The sequence below is a fragment of the Myodes glareolus genome, chromosome 6, assembly GCF_982192425.1.
Source record: "Myodes glareolus chromosome 6, mMyoGla1.1, whole genome shotgun sequence".
Classification (NCBI taxonomy): domain Eukaryota; kingdom Metazoa; phylum Chordata; class Mammalia; order Rodentia; family Cricetidae; genus Myodes; species Myodes glareolus.
The window spans coordinates 116,768,093-116,789,295 of record NC_142031.1 but is presented as its reverse complement, the minus strand read 5'-3'; the positions used below and the strand labels follow the sequence as shown (position 1 = coordinate 116,789,295).

Genomic DNA, 21,203 nt, shown 5'->3' with positions numbered 1-21,203 from the left:
AACTGCTGATGTCTTATGCTGTGCTCTTTCTTGATCCACCACTACACTGTACAGTTACTAGACTGGGGCTTTGGGTTGTTGATGTTTCCAGTTGTCTCCCCAGTGGCCCATTTTTTATTCAGGCAAGAGAATCACTACAGGCTTTTTATGGCCTAACATCTTTTCCATAGTATAGGGATCAAATAAGTAATAAGAAATCATTAGTTAAAAAAAAAATACAGAGTAAAAAAAAAGCAAGCATTAAAATGATGCATAAACAGAAGCACAGAAAAATGCATTCTACTGTCAAAGGGCCAGTTTCAGCTATGTGAGAACCGCAATTCTTTTTTACTCCAGCTTAACATACTATAACCCAGGCACTCCTCCCAGTAAAAAAGAAGTCCTTACAGTGGTCCAGACAAGCAGGGCCTATGCACTTCCCTCCTTTTGTCACCCCACAAAGTGTTGATCGTCTCTCTCTCAATTACTTCAAATGCAAGACTTGTGCCCACTATCAACAACAGCCAGTCCTAGTAGTTGTATACCTCTCCAAGACTTGTGACCATCTTCCCTCATCTTTCTCAACACCCTTAGAACTACCTGTTCGATGAACCCCCATATAACTGTATCTACTCCCTTCCTGAAGTCTGCTCTACTCTTTCTCTTCATCTGGATCTAGCATGCCACACAAGCCCTATTTACCAACCCTGAGTGCCTCTGCCCATAAAGGAGCAAGAACATGAACAGAACTTTTGTCTGCTCTGTTCTCCAACAAAGCCAAGCTGCCTGGAACAGGGGGGACAGACACAGGGGCAAGTGTTTGAGAGAGGCTGCTCCCAGCTCCGATACCTTTTCTGTCGTACCAATACAGTTAACAAATGAAAGCGAGGCTGGTCTTTCCCTTCCAGATAACATAAACTAAAGAGACACACCGAGGACCTAAGATGAATACTCATCACTTCCAACATTCTTGCCACGAGACATATAAAGTAAGCATTCAGACCCTTTAACAACTACCTCCAGGTGGGCCTCACACTGACAATGGCACAGTATTTCCATCCATTCACAAAAAGACAGACATTCTGAAGAAAGGCACTTATAAGCCAAGCTAATTTTTTTCGATGCATCCTCACAGACCTGAATGTGAATCTAGCTGCTACTGTGATGGCTCTGTAAATCTGCTACCAAAGTCCTTCAACACATACCAGGAAAGAACACGTACCTTGAACAGGGGTCACCACTGTCCCCTTGAAGTGTGGATTGATATGGATGTTCTTGGGCTGCTGAGGAGTCACTGGAGGAGGGGTCAGCATCATCCTTGGAGTCTCGATCTGGGGGGGCATGTGCACTCCCTGAGGTGGGGAGGGGTGATGCGGGTGCTGTAAGGGGAGTAAAGGCTGCAGCTGTTGCTGCTGGAAAAGACTTCTGATCGGCTGCTGCTGAGGTGGTGGCGGTGGTGGCGGAGGTTGTGGCTGTGGAGGAGGGATTAATCTTGGAGAGTGAGCCTGAAAATCATCAAAAGAGAAAAATCAACAAATCAACATTCAGAAGAAAACTAAAGTAATACTGATGTGTTACCAATTAACTTCTTAGAAATAAGTTTATCTTAACAACCTGTACATAAATTTTGTACACAGAATAAATACAGTATTTATTGCAGCACAACCAGTCCATGGCAAGGAGAGAAAAAAAATGACAGCCCAAAGCACACAGCATGAATTCTGAAAAATAAAATTCAGCCCAGGAAACAAAATGCTCATAACAAGCAAAGCTACCCATAGCTTCTAAGCACAGCTAGCCCTGCCTTTCTTCAAGGAGACAGGGGACAGACAGGAGAGAACTCTAGAAGCCTGTCTTTAAGAAAGGGTCAGGACTACAGAAAGCTGTTCCAAGAAGCTGCTTTGAGCAAGTGTTATGTGGGTCAAGCCTCCATTGCAGAAAAGGGATGTATTGTACAGAGAGAATAACAAACAAACCACAAATGGAGAAAACCAGGAGACAGGCCTTCCTATTTGGTCAAAAGGCAGGAGAGCAGAGTATAGAATGTAAAAGAAGATGCTAAGAGGGCTGGAACCAAAAATAAACAAATAAATGAAAGTATAAAAGTGGCTCTGCAACTTGCTGCAGCCTCTATCTCAAGTCTCCATTGGAAGCTTGTACAGGAAGCAGCAGGTCTACTCCTGACAATGCCAGAAAAGTTGGATTTAGATGATCTGACTTCAAGAGTTTTACTTTTATCCACAAATCAAATCAGCTATACAGGCAATTAGTAGTCAAAATATTCATAATTCAGTTGCCTAATTAGACATTTTTCTGGGGATGAAGCCCAATTATAGAGGGCCTCTGTGTTCCAAATGAAAAATACAACACACATGGTGAGGAACCTCCAATGATGCCTTCTCTAGTAAAGTGACTGCTCATCATGGCCGATGAAAAACATCAACACAGGTCAAGGCAAAAGGCAAATAGAGAAATAGCCCCAGTATGATGAAGGACAAGGAGAGACTTCAGTGGAAAAGGAAGAGTATAAAGTTAAATTGTATATGGCATTGGTGGGCTGTCTTTCCTCAGATTCAGGAACCAATAAACCTGAACTCTCCTATTCTCAGAATCGTGGGCACACCTTTCTGCCTTTATGCACACAAATGTGTAATGCACAAAATTGGGAAATTGTTATGTGTTGTCTGAGCTCACTGAGAGGCTGCCACTGAAATTGGAGGGTGCCTCTTCCCCATTTCAGAACCTAGTATGTTTGTCTGAGGATGGAACACCCTCTAACTTTCTGAAAAGGAAGGAAGAGAACAGCAAACTGCCCAAGACTAAAAACATCAAGTTACTGAGACATATAATAGCTAGCAGGTAAACCATTTCTAACAGATCTTAATATTATTATCCCATGATATAAAATAGCTGAAACACCCACAGTGTAAAGGACAGATAGGAATTAGACGTGGGACATTCATCAATCAAGAAAAAGTTAAATTGGTAGTGCTAGGTAATTTCCTTGGCTGGTTTCTGCTGGATGCTGTGAGCCCAATTTAAATGCATGGCTGCTGGTCAGACTCAGTTTGGCAGCTATTTGGTGGTCATGCAACCCACCAGGTGGTCAGTCACACCAGGAGCCTAAGGCATAGCTACTGTATCAGGATGTGGGTTACCTTTGCTTTCTGACTACCTGTTAATGTTATCTCCAACCCTCCCTCCACTCATCTCCCTCACCTGTAAATTGAAAAAAGAGTTCTGTAGCACTTGTGATGATACAAAACCAGGCTGGATAACTTGTTTACCACCAACCAACTGTGTGCAAAAGAGCTATGTACTGATGTCACAAAACTTTCAAGTGCTATCATTTTCTTCTCCCCTTGAGGTACATTAAAACTAGATTCATACACAAGACCAACAATCACCCTTTCTACTGCATCATCTCAACAATGGAAGGTACTCGAAAGCATTGTTAACAAGGGCCAAGCGTAGGCAGCAAGCCTCAGAAGGGTATGTGGTATACACTAGAGACACATCTTGCATTATGTTTCTTTCTAACACTGACTTCCAAAGGAGAAAGCCATGAAGTTTACCTCTAGCTGACAAAAGAACAACAAACACTATGACTCCTATCTTTGCTTCTGAGACATCCCAAAAGACATTTATCCAAGTTTAACTACATAATTCAGTCTCAAGTCATGAACAGCTTTATAAGATACAATAATTAAGAATATCTGATACTGAAGGGAAAACCTATAAAAAAAAACACTTTATGAGTATGGCCTAGATTGTATCTGTATTAACATCAGCATATCAAAAGTAGTGCACTTGAGAGGGTGTCACTGATATAAGGGAGAACAGCAGCCACACAAGCCACCAATGGAAGTTCAAGGAAAGTACTGAGGTGAATTTTTTTCTAATTTATTTTTATTTTATATTCACTGGTGTTTGGCCTACCTGTCTGTCTGTGTGAGGGTATCAGAAGCCCTGGAACTGGAGTTACAAATAGGTGTGAGCTGCCATGGGGGTGCTGGGAATTGAATCCAGGTCCTCTGGAAGTGCAGTCAGTGTTCTTAACCACTGAGTCATCTCTCCAGCCCTGAGGTGGATTTTTTAACTACCCAATAATGAAAGAAGTAAATCCTTAAATTAAAAATCATACCATAGACAAAAGCCCAGAAGTTCAACCACTGCTTCTACTGCTTCAGTGTCATCTCAGAAAAGGTGAGTGTGAATTGTGTGACTCACAGGAGCGTTTTTATTACTCCAAAACTGTTAGATACAGCAATAAAACCCCATACTTACCACAACAGGAGACTGTGTAGGAAGCAGGGCAGGCCTGTGCTCCTTCATCCTTCCCCTGTCACTGTTCTCTCGTCTCTGGTCTCCCATTCCACGGCACATCAGAGAGCCTCCTCGCCTTCCTCCCCGCCGGGAACCGTAACGTCCCTGCTTATGCTGCCGCTCTCTTTCTTCAAATTCAAGCAATGCAGCTTTGGCTTCTGCCGAAAGCTCTATGTAAAAAGATGAACAGGTGTTAAATGCAGCCCATACTACATATATCTGTGGAAGGAGAACAGTAAGAACCAAGTAGCAATCTCTTGAAACATGAATCATCTATCAATCTTAAAATGCTTTCACTTTCACAGTGTGCCAAGTGAATCTAAAAAGCAGCCAATATTTACAGAGCATTACAGTTGGAAACTCTCCTCCTCTTATCACTGGGATACAATTAGACCAGTAAGAAAATACCACTAGGCAGGCATGGGAGAGCATACCTTTCTTCAGTCCCAGTACCTGGGAGGCAAAGGTAGGCAGATCTACATTGAGTTCAAGGCTAGCCTGGTCTACAGAGTGAGCTCCAGGGCAGTCAGGGCTACAGAGAAACCCTGTCTACAAAAACAACAAACAAACAAACAAACAAACAAAGAAAGAAAGAAAGAAAAAAAGGAAGGAAGGAAGGAAGGAAGGAAGGAAGGAAGGAAGGAAGGAAGGAAGAAAGAAAGAAAGAAAGAAAGAAAGAAAGAAAGAAAGAAAGAAAGGAAAGAAAACAGTAAAGAAAATGCTAATAATGAGCAATAGCACAGAATCAGGAAAAAATACTCTTGAGTGTTCTGATGTAAATTAAAGTCACTACTGACCTTCTTCTAAAGCAAAATTATTAAGGATAATTCCTAAAGAATGAACACTGCATTTCACTTTAAATTTTTATATTCATTAGTATATATGTCAGGCTATAAAAAGACCATAGTGTGTCCACGCAGTCAGATATGGACACCATGTCAAAAGAGAAGAAAAGTCATGCAAAGAAAAGCTGGCTACTTTAAACACTGCAGGAACTTCACATAGCCACTTGTGTCTCTCCCATGCTTCAGGGAACAATGAACATGGGCACAGACCCTAAGAATCTTCCAATAGTACATTATTCTAAGCCCCTAAGGGTGAAGAGCCCTTTCATTCAAACAGGGTCCCTTTATTTTACAGTAGTGTCTAAATGTGGCAATACATCTTTTAATAGTAAACATCACTAAACACTACTGGAAGCCTTTCTTCTCTACTGGGAGAGATTTTAATAATCTGTAAATTATGATTCATTTTCTTGAAAATGTTGATATGGCATCCCATCTCCTTCAAATGAATATGAACCTACTAGAAAGAAAACATAATAATCTCGCTGTAACCAGCAGAGATTTTTATTTTAATCTTGACTACATGATTGTTTCACACACACATTTTACGCAGTGAATCAGCAATTATTTTTCTAGTGGTTCTGAGTGTCAAGATTAATTTTACTATCCTCAGTAATAAAATGGTTTCAAATGACATCTTTAATCAGCAAAGAAAAATGCTCTCCTCCAATTGAGACAAGCTGTCACAAAAGGTCACCAACTATGACAGGATAGAAATTACATTTGTAACTTCAACTGAAATGTTAATTTCCCCATAAGTGTTTTCTGAACTATGTCCAGATCCTAGAGTAAAGAGATATATCATAAAGTAACTATAATTATACTATCCTACCCCTTTCTTAACTAGTAACATATTTGCTTCCAAATACTAGAGTAGCCAGAAATGGATACATACTTATGAAATACAGTTTGGCAAATCAAAATGGCAAATCTCAAAAGATAACTGAACCCAAAAAAATTGTTAAAACAACAAAAAAAAGGACCATAGTATTAACAGGTGAGTATGTGGCTACTAGCATTAACAACTCCCACTGTCACTAGATCAAAGGTTCTTCCCAAAAGTCTTTGGTCATCAATGAAGGCAGCCAGGGTGTTAGTTCAACAGAACTAGATTTAAGGATTGCCAAGCAGTTCTTTAAGCTAAAGCAATAAAAAACAATTTAACATGATGCATGTGGCCAGTGAGGCTGAACAACAACAAAAAAAAAATCAGAGAGTTAACAAAAATCTTGGCTTCAAAAAATAAAAAGCACTTTCCCTCACAGCTCCCACTACTTTCAAAGACCACCCAAGTCCATGTCTGCTTCCTTGAGCAAGAGAAGCCACTGCTCTCTACTTCCAGGTTCAGCCTAGAGAAAAATTGGTCAAAGTGTCCATGTGTAGAGCACACCCTGGCATTTTCATACACAATGAACCAACCCTTTACACACTTGGTCTAGCAATCTTGCTCAACTGGGCTCTACCAGAGTATTACCACCGACACCAGTGACATCATCTGTACAGAATGATTTATGTTCTGAGTTCACAGGTGTGTGTCATCCTTGGCAAAACAGAAAATAATATTTCTAACCAATTTTCTGTAAGGTTAACTTATGAATCCTGACTGAGAAAAAAGGATAATCAATCAAGTAAGACTAACTTAAATGAAAGCCCCAAAGTATAATTTTAACCCAGCTGGAAGCAAATACCCCAATCAACAACTGAGATACAGCTCTTTAACAGTGGAGAGTCATGTGTGTGAATTAGTGCTCTTCACACAAGGCGGCATTGTATTTGAAAGTGACCAAACTCCCTTCTAGATCTCAAAAAGAACTCATCACTTCACACACATGCTTTCAGAGTCAGAAAAAGGCGGTACCATGACAGCATTTGATTATTCTTTAAAGAACAAAATGATTCTCAAGATTAATTAAGGCTATCTATCACTAAGGTAGCAAGTTGTTATTTGTGGGCTACAGAGATGGATCAGTAGCTAAGAACACTCACTGGCTGCTCTTCAAGAGCACTGGGGTTCAATCCCAGCAACCACTTGGTGGCTTATCACCATCTCCAACTCCAATTCCAGAGGACCTGGATTCAATTCCCAGCGCTCACATGGCCACTCATAAGCACCCCAATTCCAGTTCCAGGGGATCCTGCACCCTTTTCTAAGCTCAAGAAGCACTAACACACACACATGATATACATACACACATTCAGGCAAACAATCAAAACACACACAAAAAAAATCTAATTTTTAAAAGTTTTTATTTGTAAACAAAACGACAAAAATAAGTAAATCAACTGTCCAAAAACTATATGTCATCAGAGAACACAGGCTCTCTAATAGAAACACACTTTTATCTCAGTATAAAAGCAGGCAAACTGCTTTACAATTTAATAAACTCCATCTTGGGACTGGGGACACAAGCTAACAGGTCCAGCTCTCTTTCTCACCAAGTTATGTATGCACCTACTCTGTTCGGGAAAGTGCGAGACCAAACAGGAAGCTTCTTCTTTCAGGAAACCAGTCTTTCGATGGGTGGCCATATCTTTGCATATTGAGAATGATCCCAACTTAACTTTGAAGTTATTGGTAAACAGGGTCTCACTGTGTTAGCCCTGGCTGTCCTGGAACTCACTATGAAGACCAGGCTGGCTTCAAACTCACAAAAATCCGCCTGTCTCTACCTCCAAAGTGCTAGGATTCAATGCATGTTCTACCACTACTGAGTGAAACAAAACTTTTCTTTGTCCAATTACCTAGACAAATTACCACATTCTACAAAAATACTCCTAGTCCTTTTTAGAAGAACAGTAAATAACCCAAGTATTTACCCTGTTTCTAAGCACTGTTTCTAAGGGTTCCAAGCCCTCTCCTCCCCAGAGTTCCAAGGGTGTAACTTGCCTACAACAAAACAACACCCCAAGCCTTTGTCTCTGAAGACGACTAATTACAGGTGTCAGGTACCTTGAAAAAAAAGCAAATTTGACAGATTTCTGAATAAAGGAAAGTATAAATGACTCAGAAAAGAAGAAGGTAAAGATCCTGAAAAAGGGATGTACCAAACAAAAGTACGAATATAGACAAATGGAATGTTTCAGGACAACCATACTCACGTCCTCAGAAGGAGATAAAATGAATACTAACAACTATGACAATGAATTGGAACTATGAGGGCAGCTTAGTGTTCACCCAGAGAATTTGTATGTGCCCCTGAAACATGCTGCTTGCTCCTGTTTAGTGGCAAAAACAACCATGTTGTGTTTTGAATGAAAATGGCCCTTATAGGTTAAGGAGTTGGGGAAGCCCCAAGTGAATCAACTCCTGAGATGCACATGACCATTTCAAGGACTCTAGGGCCAACTGACCCAGGGAAAGTTGGCAAAAATCATTATGCCCATGTGGAGTAGGCTCAAGAGGAACGGCCAAACTTTCCTTTGAGTCAGAGTCCGAGTATGAACAACTGATCTGTGTGGGCAAAGGCTATCAGCTTGCTCCTCCCAGATATTTATAGCCTGAGACTGCTCCCCTATACAAATTTCATACCAAGACTAGCTAGTCCCTTCTCCTGTGCTCTACATAATGAAAAAGTTGAGGTTCCAAGTAGCTGGAGATAGCTCAAGGTAATGTTAGAACCTTACCTGATCCCAGTTTCACTGTATGTGTGTCTGTCTTTTCTTTATTCCCTAATTGTTCCTAGCCAGGGTTCTAGGCTCCAAGGTTTGAATGACAAGGTACAAAAGCTCAGATATTTGAAAACTTGGTCCCAGTTGGTGGAACTGTTTGGGAAAGATTAGGAGATGTGGCCTTGTTGGACAGGTGTGTCACTAGGGGTAGGATGTGAGGTATCAGATGACTCACCATACTAATATGTCTGTGCTGCTCTCTCTGGTTCCTATCTGTGGATCAGGACTTGAGCTATTAGCTGTTCCTGCCACCATGTCTTTGCTTTGCTATCATGAGCTCAAACCCTCTAAAACCATAAGTCCAACAACACTTTTTTGTAAGGTGTTCTGACCATAGAATTGTCACAGCAATAGAAAATAACTAATACAAACCAATATACACACGCGCGCGTGCACACACACACAGAGACAGACAGACAGACAGACAGACAGACAGACAGTCAAGACACAGACATACATCATCAAGGTAATGATGAGGCCTTGATTTTGCTTTTTACTTTGACCCAAATAGAAAGGCAGGTAGACCATGCTGTCCTGTGAGCCTTGCCTTCCTCCTTAGAAAGTCAAACCCTGGTACTCCTGTTCTTATAAAGTCCAAGCAACACACTGAAAATACAATCTTCCTGAGCACTGCCTGGGTCTAAAGACTCAAAATGGCTACTTTCAAAAACTCAAGTGTCTAGAAGACAAATGCTTCTACCACTAAGCAACACTTCCAGGCCATGGGGTTATCGTGGCACTCCAATTAAACCCAAAGATCAAGTGGAAAATGACACAAACTGTAGGTGGGGTAGGGTCACTGGTGTCACCTAGCAACAGTCTGAGGAAGGTCTTCAACAGCAAACTCTTAACATCCAGTTAATGATCTCTATAAGTTAATCACTGAACACTTGGGAACAAGAGACAATGAGAACCCAAAAGGATGACTACAAGGATTTTACAAGTGCAAAATAAAACCAATTTGGCACTGGCTACCTGAGGGACAGCCTAGTAGATAATAGTCAGTATCCCTGCCAAGCACCCCCATGCCACACCTCAGCACAGTCAGGAACACAGGGCATGAAGGAGAGTAGCTTTAGGCCATGTACTCCCAAAGAAAACTACTAAAAAAAATAATATTTTTAAATATTTCACTCAAACACAACACAGAAGTGGTTGTGTGGCACAATGACGAACACAGCACATCTGAGCACCTCCCACATATCACACACCCTCACCAACAATCACAGAAAGATATGGAGGGATCTGCAGTAGAAATGAAGATGGGGCAAACAGACCAGAAAAAAGGGGGGAGGGAGGGAGAAAAAAAATTACCCACAGGTCAAAACCAAAAATTACCTAAAGTTTCTGGAATGTTCCTTCTTTCTCTAGTTACATCTGAGAGCCTAATAATTGTTCCTTCTTTCCTTTCAGTTTTGAAACGCAATCTTCCAGATTCTTCATCGTCATCATCTTCTTCATCTGACTCTTCTTTTATGTCTTTCTGGAGTTCTAAGGTTTCCATTCCTCCCTACAAGCAGATAGGAAAAACAGGGAGAGGTAAGTCCATAGCCACTTAAAATGTAAGTTTACTTCAAAGATCCTAGAAAAAGGCTATGTGAAAAATGAAGCCAACTCCAGTGGGAGGAAAACTTCAAATATTAAAAGAAACTTACTTTTAGAAAACCCTCAAATTCCTGCCTGTGACCTACCTAACACATGAGGACCTACCTCCACGCTGCTGCTATTCATACTTGACAGAACACAGACATTGGTTAAATATCCCTGCTGCCTTATATCTAATCCAGACCACAGCAGAATTCTCACACAACTTAACTTGCATATGATTACAATGTAAGCTAACATCTGTAACACTAGAGTTAGCAGCACAGAATCCATCTGGTAGCTGCAATGGCTACTTTCAGCCATGTAAGCTGAACAGTTCACAGTCCCTAACCACATACTTTGATCTTTCGTCAGCTGTCTCTGTCAATTTTGGAGTTTGTGGCTGCTTGCTACTGTTCTAGCCTTCACAACACTTCTTCATCACGAACTCTCCCCTTCCTATTTACTTCATGCTTGTTGTTTAGTGTTAACTTACCACACACTTAGTGCTGAGACCAGTAAAAGGCAAAAATCATTTCTTCTGCCACTTCTCTATACTGAATAAAACCAAATTTTATTTTAGCAGAGTCCCTTACAAAAACTCCCTCTGGTGCCAGCCTAAACTAAAGAACATTTTTTTCATAAAATTCTTCCTTCTGAGCTCCTGAACACTATTACCTCCCTCTTAGGTCAGTCTCAGTAGCACACTGGCAGGTGAAGACAAGCATGCACCGAGTACAGGGTTCATTTAAACACTATCTACCAGCGTAATAAAAAAAACACAGCTTGCCTTTTCATTTTCATGAATGAATGATTCTTTACTCTTAAAAGAAACAAAGACACACTGTTAGAAAATACGTAAGAAGCTAAACCCACAGACAATCACTGTAAATTTCCTTTCCCATACATTCTCAATGTGAAAAGCTAACTGTAAGTCAGAATCTATAACAAATAGTACAATTGGTTCTGGGAATACAAATGCCACTTTCAGTATGACTATGACTTTTCAGTGCTGTGAGGTACAACATGCTGGAAAATTCTGCAGCCCCAGAATTTCACATTCTTGTTAGTGTAACACTACCTTTCCTGCAACATTGAATAAAATCTGAAAATAGAGTAAGTCGGATCTATGATGAGTCCTCAAGGCACCAAGGCCACAATGTCCCTGTTGTACCTCTGCGTGCTGAGGCAGGACTGCCTCTGTTAACACGTACCCCAGTGACTGGAAATTCCATTCAGAAGCAGATTCAGACCTGGGAGGTCTAGAGTGGGACCTGAGAGTCCACATTCCTCACAAGCTCCCAGGGAGGCCAACTCTTGGATACACAGACCACATTCAGTAATATGCCACAGTAAAGAAATCATATCCACCAAAGCAAAAAGTTTATTATAGCAGTTATAATAACCACATGATTACAATAGATATAAAGAAGGGATTACTAAAATTTGGTATTAGAAAATCACCACCAGCAAACTAGAATCAAAAAGAACATCTTCAATCTGAGAACAAAACTTAAGCTAGCACTTCGTGTCTTGGCTCCTGGCACTAAAAATAAAGCAAGAAAGTCTGCTTTGAAGCTAGTCTTCTGCTGTAAGTAGCACTTGCACCAAGTCAGTAAAGCAAAGGAAATAAAAGGATTCTGATTACAGTGAAAGAAGTAAAATGTTTTTATTAACAGGTAAATTATTAAAATGCTAACCTAGGGGCTGAAGAGATGATTCAGTGGTTAAGAGTACAAACTGTTTTATCAAAGGATCTAAACTGAGTTTTCAGCACCCACATCAAGTGACTTATAAACACCAGTAACTCCAGCACCGGCAGACCATACACACTCTTCTGGTATGCTTGGCCACGTGCACTCATGTACATAACCAAACACACACACACACACACACACACACACACACACACACACACACACACACACACGGAGCAGTATAAAAATAAAACCTTTAAAAATTAAAATAAACTTAAAATAATGAATCTGTTTATTTTGATCTAGAGACACATGGCCATCTCTATGAAAACCCTAGCAGGACTTCTAGCAGATACTGACAAATCCAATACACAAAAGAATCTTAGAAAAGAATAAAGTTGGTGGGTTTGCACTACCTGGTTTCATGTTCCATTATTCCAAACTGCTGTAGTGCTAATATGACTTTACAAAAACAAATGAATGGAGTAGAAGAGCCTGAGGGTAGAAAGCCAGCTGACAGCACAACAACTACACTGGATGGGAAGGAAAGCCTTCACACCAGTGCAAGAGCTGGAAAAACCTTCTTATTTAAAAACCATGGATTGCTCTCATACCTCAAATGCTATTAGACAAGGCAGTCTCTAGTTCTAAACTAACAGTAGTTAATGACACAAAGCTTCCACAAGAAAAGAGCAAGCTAATTGTATAGTCATAGGGTCAAAATTTTCTTAGGTCAAAAAACCACTTGATCATCATTCAAATTATTTTCTACTTAAAAAAAAATAAATTTGAATGCTGGGGAGATGACTCAACAGAAGACCCGGGAGGTTTGATGCCCTCTCTTTTGACCTCCAAAGGCACTGCACACACATGGAACACCACCATGCATTATAGACAAAACTCCCATATAATAAAGACATTTTTAAAAACTTAAATTTGTTTATAGCCATATCACCCTGAACACACCTTATCTTATTTTAAAAAAACTTAAATTTAAGAAAACTAAACATAATTTGGAGGTTCAGAAAAAATTTCTCACAATCTGCCAATGGACTTGATATCTAGAATATATACACACTATCTATTAATCTATTATCTCAATTATAGACACTAAGAAAATAAACACAAATTATATTGTCTATGTAGAGTACAAATCTATAAGCAATCTATTTTTAAGGCCTTATACAGTCTGTAGCTTATATAAATAAGAGATAACCTACTGTAAAGAAAAGGCAGCTAAAACCAAACCAATGGACTATATAAGGTCGAAAAGAATATATGAACAGTACTCAGTATCATCAGCCATCAAAGAAATGCAAACAAAACCCACAATGATGCAGTCATTGAAGGGCTGAAGGAAAAAACTGATACCAAATAAGGAGGAACAATGAGAACTCTCACCAGATGAAAGGTATAAAATGGCACAATCACTTCTGGAAAACCATTTGGTAATTACCTTAAAATAGATAAGATAGATAGATAAACAAGCACCATGCTAGTCTAGCTCAGTAATTCTAACAATACCTAACAACAAAACAAAAATGTATATCCACAAAATGGTGAGCATTCATCCATAACACAGAAAAAAAAAACCATTAGAAACAATCCAAATATCTAACAAGGGGAAAAGAAACAATAAGGCATATCAATAAACAGAATAATTATTGCTACATGTAAGTATCTGAATTAATTCAAAACTATGTTAAGCAAAAACAGCTACGTAAGGTTATGGGTGTGGCTCAGTGGCGTAGCCCTTGTTTAACATGCTTGAGATTCTTCGTTCAATTCCAATATCACAAAAACAAAGGGGGGAGCAGGTAAACACTAAGATGAATAGTATAATTAGACCAAGTAGGGTGGGAGATACAATAGTGTTAGCCTCTCTGTAAAGCCAGGACTTTAAGAAAAAAGCCCAGTGTTTCCGAGCTTAAGCCATTTATTTGTATTGGGTGCCAATAGCAGGGCTTTAAAAGACTCCTCTCACCTTACCTCTGAGCGTTTCCTTAAGTTGAATATGACTTTGTGTATTTTGTGTCTCATTATCACTCTTTAAATAAATTAAAACTTAGGGGGAAAAATAAGATCAGTATAAGACTCTTCACCCCAACTGTGCAGTTGAAGAATGTGTCTTATTGGGTGCTATTATCAGGGCTCTAAAAGACTACTTAGATCTTTTTCTTTTTGAGTTTGTCCATATTCCTTCCCCAGATATTTTATGAGAATCTCCTAATAAACACCACTATTAACTTTAGTTTACAATGAAAACATTATAACTCAATTAAAAATTCCTATGACCTCATTAGCTGAAATCTTATCGAAACACTTCAGGAAGCTCCATACAATCTTATTTAAACTTCTCAGAATCCTGAAATTTCCTCCTGTGTCTTTATAGATACATGCCTCTTATAAAGACATACAATACAGTGTGACTAATGCTGGAAGGGGTTCTTATCTTTTCCCTGGGAGTCTTTCTTTTAATTCCATGCAATCTGTCTGTCTCTATGAACACCAACTCTGCTTCATACTTGCTTATCCTGAAATCCTTTCTTGTGGTGAAGAATCCCAGCTTCACCTAACTAGAAGAAGTCTAGGAAAAGAAATTAGGCAGCTGTAGGTGGTTGTGCAGAGCTGTGTTCCTGGCTTGCATCCCACAGCTGCTGACAAGATGGTAAGATGGGTATATGCATGAATAAAAACTTATAATCATTTGGTATCTATATGACTGATTCACTGAACATAAACTATTACTCTGCATGAGTGTATGTGCGTGTGGGAGGGGGTGGTATGCACACACACAAACATGCCAGAGGAGGTCTCTGCGTGTCTTCTATCAATCTCTCCCTTAACCCCATAGACAGTGTCTTCCATCTGACCAGCGAACTCTGAGGATCCACTTGTCTTTAACACTCCAATACTGGGATAACAGAAAGCTCTGGTCATGACTAAATAATCCCACAGTCTAAAAGCAAACACTATGGCTACTTTATCTTCATCCAGACTTTTGACTATGTGTTTTTAGAATTACAAATAATTTAGCTACAGAAGAATATGACAGAGCTGAGAGCAAAACATATTGCCTAGCACTTTTTACTTAATTAGACATATCTTCCCATGCTGGACAGCAAAAGGAAGATATGAGTTCCTCTCTTATGGGGCCACTAGGGTGACTTAATGGAATGTTTACACTGCAAACACACACATGTACTAGGGCTTTGAATCCATCTTAGATTATCCCTTTAAATAAATTCATTAAAGTAGAAGTGTTGAGTCACAGGACAACATACTTCAGGGTTGTTGAGTCTGTCAAGGACAATGAGGGTGTTGAAAACTAGCAAAGTGGTCAAACACAGACTCGTGGAAGATATGGAAAGACCAGGACTTGGTGGAACTGGGCTGAATCATGAGTCACAGCACTTCCCCAAGGCCCTGCTGCAGGGTCCTGTGATCATATCCAAAGGGATCTATGGTTAAGGATGGACTCACATGTGGGACCTCTATTCTGAACTAAACAGACCTGCCCTGGAAGAAGATCCTTTCTTTCAAGGTCACTAGGTACAGGAGCACACCTGGACAGAGATTGATTCTACAACAAAGACCAAATAGTTACCTACTCACAAAATATGCAGAATCCAGAGAAATGGTTTTAGGACATTTCTAGTACACATTTCCCAACAAAGACTACATCTCCCAATAATCTAGGTTCTGCCAATATTAAAATAGATTTAATCCTTACCTTACTAAATATATTTTCATGTGCTTATAGCTCATTTGTTTATTCTACAGGGACATGTCTGTCATATGCACCAAATTTCTCCTTTCTAACCTTTGACCACCCAAAGACTTCCTTGGCAGTTTTCCAGCTGCTCTAAAACCTGCTTTCAGGTCTTGATTTCTATCTCAAGCATCCCTGTAGGCCTGAGCAAACTGGGTGAACAGTGTGCTGGGGAGAAAGATACTGAAAGCTATGGGGTAACCAGGCTGCCTGTCCTGGGTCTCCAATTTTGCCATGGGACCCTGGATTAGTCACCTTTTTCTACAACTAAACAATCAGGGTGAATAGTCTCTTTCACTAGCGGTGCGGGAGAATTGTCTGTATTCTGTCAATCATAGCCTTAGTTTGTTCTCTAAGTTTTAATTTATTTCAAAGAGTGAGAATAAGATACAAAGTACAAAAGAAAAAGTCCAAATTTAGCTTAAGAGAAAGGTTCCCTTAAACCCAGCACTCATGAGGTAAGGTTGGGAGTCTTTTAAAGCCCTAATATTAACACCCAATGTAAATAAATGGCTTACGTCAGGAAACACTGGCTTTTGCTCATCTTTTCTCTGGCAGGCAGGAAAGAACATTAAGGAAATTATTGGAGGTAACAAATGTTAACTTCTAAGAAAGTTCCTAGTGCTAAGAAGATTTTATGGCCTGTTACAGACCTAGCCACAGTGCCTACCAATGCTCAGGAGAGAACAGCTCAGACCAACCAGAGGCCCACTATTCTTTCAAGAGTACTTCAGGGGTCATTTCTTCAATTCAGCCTCAGCCATGGACCCTCCCCAACAAGCAAGCCCCTTCCGTACTCCTGGAATCTGTCACTTTCTGCAGTGCATAACGGTAATTTTTAGCAACTTCTTCCTATGGGGGTAGAAATCCAGGACTGTCACTGTTTCTTCAACACCTAAGACAGAACCTAAAACAGAAAACCTTGCATTGTTTCTTGAATAATGGTGCAAATTAGCTAATATTAACTAATTACAATAATTACAGCATTGATTTCAAGGCACTGATAACAAAAGTCAGCCCTAAAAATCACTTTCAACATTACTACTTGGGCCAGCTGCTATATTCAGCAGGCAAAGCACTTGTTGTAAAGGCCTGATCCTTCAAAACCCACAAAATGGTGAAAGGAGAGAAGAGACTTCATAAGCTGTCCTCTGACTGTCTGACCACATGTGTGCCATGAAGAGACACAGGCAAGCAAACAAACAAACACACACACACACCATAAACACACAACAATAAAAACAAGCTTTTAAAAAGACAAGCATTGCTGATCCAGGGTACATACTTCTCACAGGCACCAGGCACCACAACTCACAGGCTTGGGTTTCTATTACAATGCACAGTTCACACATGCATCACCTTTGCACTAATACTTAAGAAAAAAAATTCTTGTTTTAAATCTGGAAGGAAAGAAACTCAGGAAACTGTAGAAGTTGAACAAGTACCTCGTGGGTCTCAGAAGCAACCTGGGAATCAGTAATCTCATCTAAGTCATCTTCAGCCTCACAGTCTTCCCGCACTTGCAGCCCTTGTTGCCCACCATAAGCCTGCAAGTATTCTTCATCCTAACGGCCATTAAAGAGAAGAAACATTTTTCTCACAAAGCTTTTGGGTGTTTTCAACCACTTTTCATGTATGATTCATGCGGAGTTATTTTAACACACTCTACTGTGGTGATGGCCTGACCGAGCATACAGCATAGGAGCTTCTTCTGCAAGGTCATGTAAACCAAGCGTACATGGTGGTCCAGAAATGAGGAGAATAACAATGGCTTAGCTTCATAACCACGACCCTGCTGCGCCCAAATGAGAAGCCTTACAAAAACCAGGCTTGTGTGATCACTGAGAAGCTTGGCAGCAGCAGGTTGGTCACCTATGCCCCTCAGCAACTTAAGGTCAACAGAAACATTAGGAGCAGGGCAATTTGACAGAGCAAAGTGCTTTTCAGGCATCACACTACAGTGGACTACTCATTAGGCCTTTCTTTCCCTTGGGTGAAAGGATGATTCCAGGTTTTTCATGAAATGGAAAGGGCTTATCAGTAGGCAAGTTTGTCCCTTTTGGACTTAGGCAATATAGCAGGCAAGGTGACTGAAGATCACCACACTGGCAAAGAAAGCAGACTGCTGCTGGCATTACCAAAAGTAATGAGGTAGGGAAAGCTGACCCACCTGCTTCTCAAGACAATCCTAATACTGCATTCCACTTTGCACAAAAACTATTAGCATCCCATCAAAGAGAAGTGGAAATGCTAATCAACATTTCAGCCAAGTAACACAATGGGATAGTCTGCTACTCTCTACACAAACGGTAAATTTTAACTCGATTTTACAAAACAATGTTTTATGAAATCTCATTTGGTGCTGATGTTACAGTGAATACACCCTCATGTCACCAATAAACACTATTCTGTTGGCTACTGAGCAATACAGTTCTTGCTGCTACCAGAGTACTAATTGTAATATGAAATTAACACAACAGAACGGCTATGCTGACCAGTCTTCCAACATCTCTAGGATCTCCCTTTCTTCACAGGTGACACAATCCCTTCTAGTTACAGTCTGTGGTCTTAAGGATTCTATAGCCAGTTCTACAACAAATGCATGGTTTTATAGGTGGACTCTCACAAGAAAGCCCATGCTTGTGAGGGTCACATTTCAGAGTTAAGTCTGGCTTTAGAGAACAGGCTGACAAATTCTGACTATGATAAGGAACCAGTCTAAACCACTCAACAAACTCCATACCTCTAGGGTAAATAGGGACATGATCTATAGCATGTTTACTGACAAAATGACAATACACACCTCAAAGACAGTCTGAGACAAGGCCTGGCAAAGCATTCCACAGCTTAATTCTGATCTCTTCCCACCCAGGGCAGTCACTTCAGACACTACCACTGTGGTATCCATGAAGGAAAAAAAATGATAGCTATGGTTCTAATACCAAATAGTAAGGTAGGCTGCCACTGTTCACCGAACATTCAGCTGTGAAATACTAGCAAACTCAGAATTTCTAAATGAAATATTAAAGTTTTTGAGTTTTTAAATTTTGAAAAAAATTCATTTTAATATAAAAGAGTTTTTTATTCTTTTCAATACCTGAATCTTGGACCACAGGATGCTGGAATTACTTAGGTAGATTTTGTATTATTCCTGGGACTTTATGTGGTCCTAAGTTAGACAACAAAATATTTAAGAAGAAAACTTTTCACTGATTATAAGTTCACAAGACAACAAGTACCACATAAGTGGCTGAGCAAACTCACCTGCACACACTTTCCATGTTTTTTATGGTTAGTAAAGATGTGCTGACTATTTAAAGAGTAAAAGACCCAAGAAGTGAACAGCTAATGTCACAAATGAATAGCAAACAGTCAAATACAAGAAAACAGCAACATTTTCAAAAGACCTTGGTTAATTCAACAAGCATGTTAAACTACAGTGTCTCACATAAGCAAGCACACCAGCACCAGAAGACACTGTCCATCTACTGAATTATATCATTATAGGACCACAGACAGCAGGCTCCATGATGCTGTTTCATGACTCTACTGACCACAAACTACACATACTTTCTGAAGAATAAGCCTCTACCTCCTGAGACATCAAAGAATCATGACTGAACCAAATATTTTCAGGCTCTTTATCATCAATCACTTATAAAGCAAACTGCTACACACATAAAAGACCAAAATTCATTAACTGTTGGCTGCAGTCCTCAAATGCAAGTACATGCTAAACGATGACTCCAAAAGTGAGAGCACTACTCCTACCAACAAGAGTTCTTTTTATAGGTCCTGATCCTACACATCTCCAACGCATCTCAGCAGCCACAACTCCACTCTGTCTTCATGGGACTCCAATGAAAGGAAACCCTTAGGCATTACACAATGCAGCAATAACATCTTTCCAGCATGAATGTCATTAGGTGCTTTTTTAAAAACACAAACATCTTCTGGTAATATACCATTATGAAAGATGGCCAATCTTATACTAGTACTTCTTCCTTTCTTAAATGTAGCGTTTAATAAAAATAAACACTACCTACCAAAGCCATCATTCTGAAATAAAGACCAGCACCATCTTAGCTTGCTGATTACAGATAAGAAATTATGTGTGACATTTCCTAAACTAACCTCAACCTCTTTATTCAGGTTTAGACAGTTCTTAGTAAGAAAGGGATGAATGAAAACAGGACATCAATCACTGTGGAATATTAGCACCTTAAAGATGTCTTTAGCAGGTCAATAATCTTTTCACCTTAGAAGGACTTTATCAGATCTTGTCTAAAGCCTGGATAAAAGCTCTGCATTAAGTACTTTTTAACACTGACAGTGTGCTTCTACCACACAAAGCTGTTTTCTTCCTTAGGGTGCAATTCTCAAGGTCACAATTCTTTGCAGCCTTCCAGAATGACAAAGGAGCATTAATGCTGGTCAAACAAGCTGTCAACACAAACTTTGTCATAGCTCTGATAAAGAAACTGGCAGACAGTGATAATAAGGTCTAATTTCTCTCCTTCCCATGGGAGGTAAATAGATTTCAAATCAGTCTAGAAACCTATGTGGAGGAAGCCATGTTATCTTTGGCCATTCAAAAGAGAAAAGACTCACTGTAAATTCATCTAAAGGCTCATTGATTTCAATGTCCAGCACTTCATCATTGTAGAGCTGCTCCTCCTCTGGCTCATCCCCATATTCTATTTGGTCTTCCGACAACTCAGGATCATGGCCTTCATATTGTCCTTCCTCTGGGTACTCTTGAGTATATAGTTCTTGTTCCTCTGGTTTATGGTAGGCTAGCTCATCTTCTCCTTGTTCATACTCAGATTCCTGCTCCCCGGATTGGTCGTTGGTATTGTCAGACAGTTCAAATGATGTAACTATGCCAGAGGTGGTATTCAGACTGACAGTGACACCCTGAGAACTAGAAGACAAAACACAGTGAAAGACATATTGAAAAAAAAAAGACATATTGAGAGGAAGTACAAAGCTGCATCATTACATAATTGAGTTGTGATGCTCGAACAACCACTGGTTACAAGTAATCCCAATGGGTGAGTACACTCTTAACAATCCATGAAAATACACCTGCACTAGATTCCAAAGGGCCCAGGGCCACTGCCTCACAATGCAGACAGCACCTCCATTTTTCAGCTCTGTTATCTGACCAAAATAATGAAGTCAGCCTGATGAAGAAGCTGGTCATTGTCAGACATCTAAGACTTGAGCCTAAACATTTTTTTTTTCTTTCTTTCTTTCCTTTTTTTTTTTTTTTGAGACAAGGTTTACTTATGTAGTCCTGGCTGCCCAGGAACTCTGACTCTGTAGACT

The 21,203-nt window shown here is 39.9% G+C and overlaps 1 protein-coding gene across 5 annotated transcripts in view; it reads right to left on the bottom strand.

Moving 5' to 3' along the window:
- Rbm33 (RNA binding motif protein 33) overlaps window positions 1-21,203 on the bottom strand; it is a 106,301-nt gene that overhangs the window by 59,153 nt on the left and 25,945 nt on the right. For 3 of the 5 annotated variants that reach the window (XM_085691101.2, XM_048440186.3, XM_048440187.3), the window contains exons 5-9: window positions 20,484-20,796; window positions 17,318-17,437; window positions 10,158-10,329; window positions 4,267-4,475; window positions 1,202-1,484 (exon numbers count right to left, since the gene is read on the bottom strand). In XM_085691101.2, coding sequence (XP_085547227.2) covers window positions 1,202-1,484; window positions 4,267-4,475; window positions 10,158-10,329; window positions 17,318-17,437; window positions 20,484-20,796 — 1,097 coding nt within the window. The remainder of the gene's footprint in view (window positions 1-1,201; window positions 1,485-4,266; window positions 4,476-10,157; window positions 10,330-17,317; window positions 17,438-20,483; window positions 20,797-21,203) is intronic. The other 2 variants (XM_048440188.3, XM_048440189.3) reach the window with 1 other exon arrangement.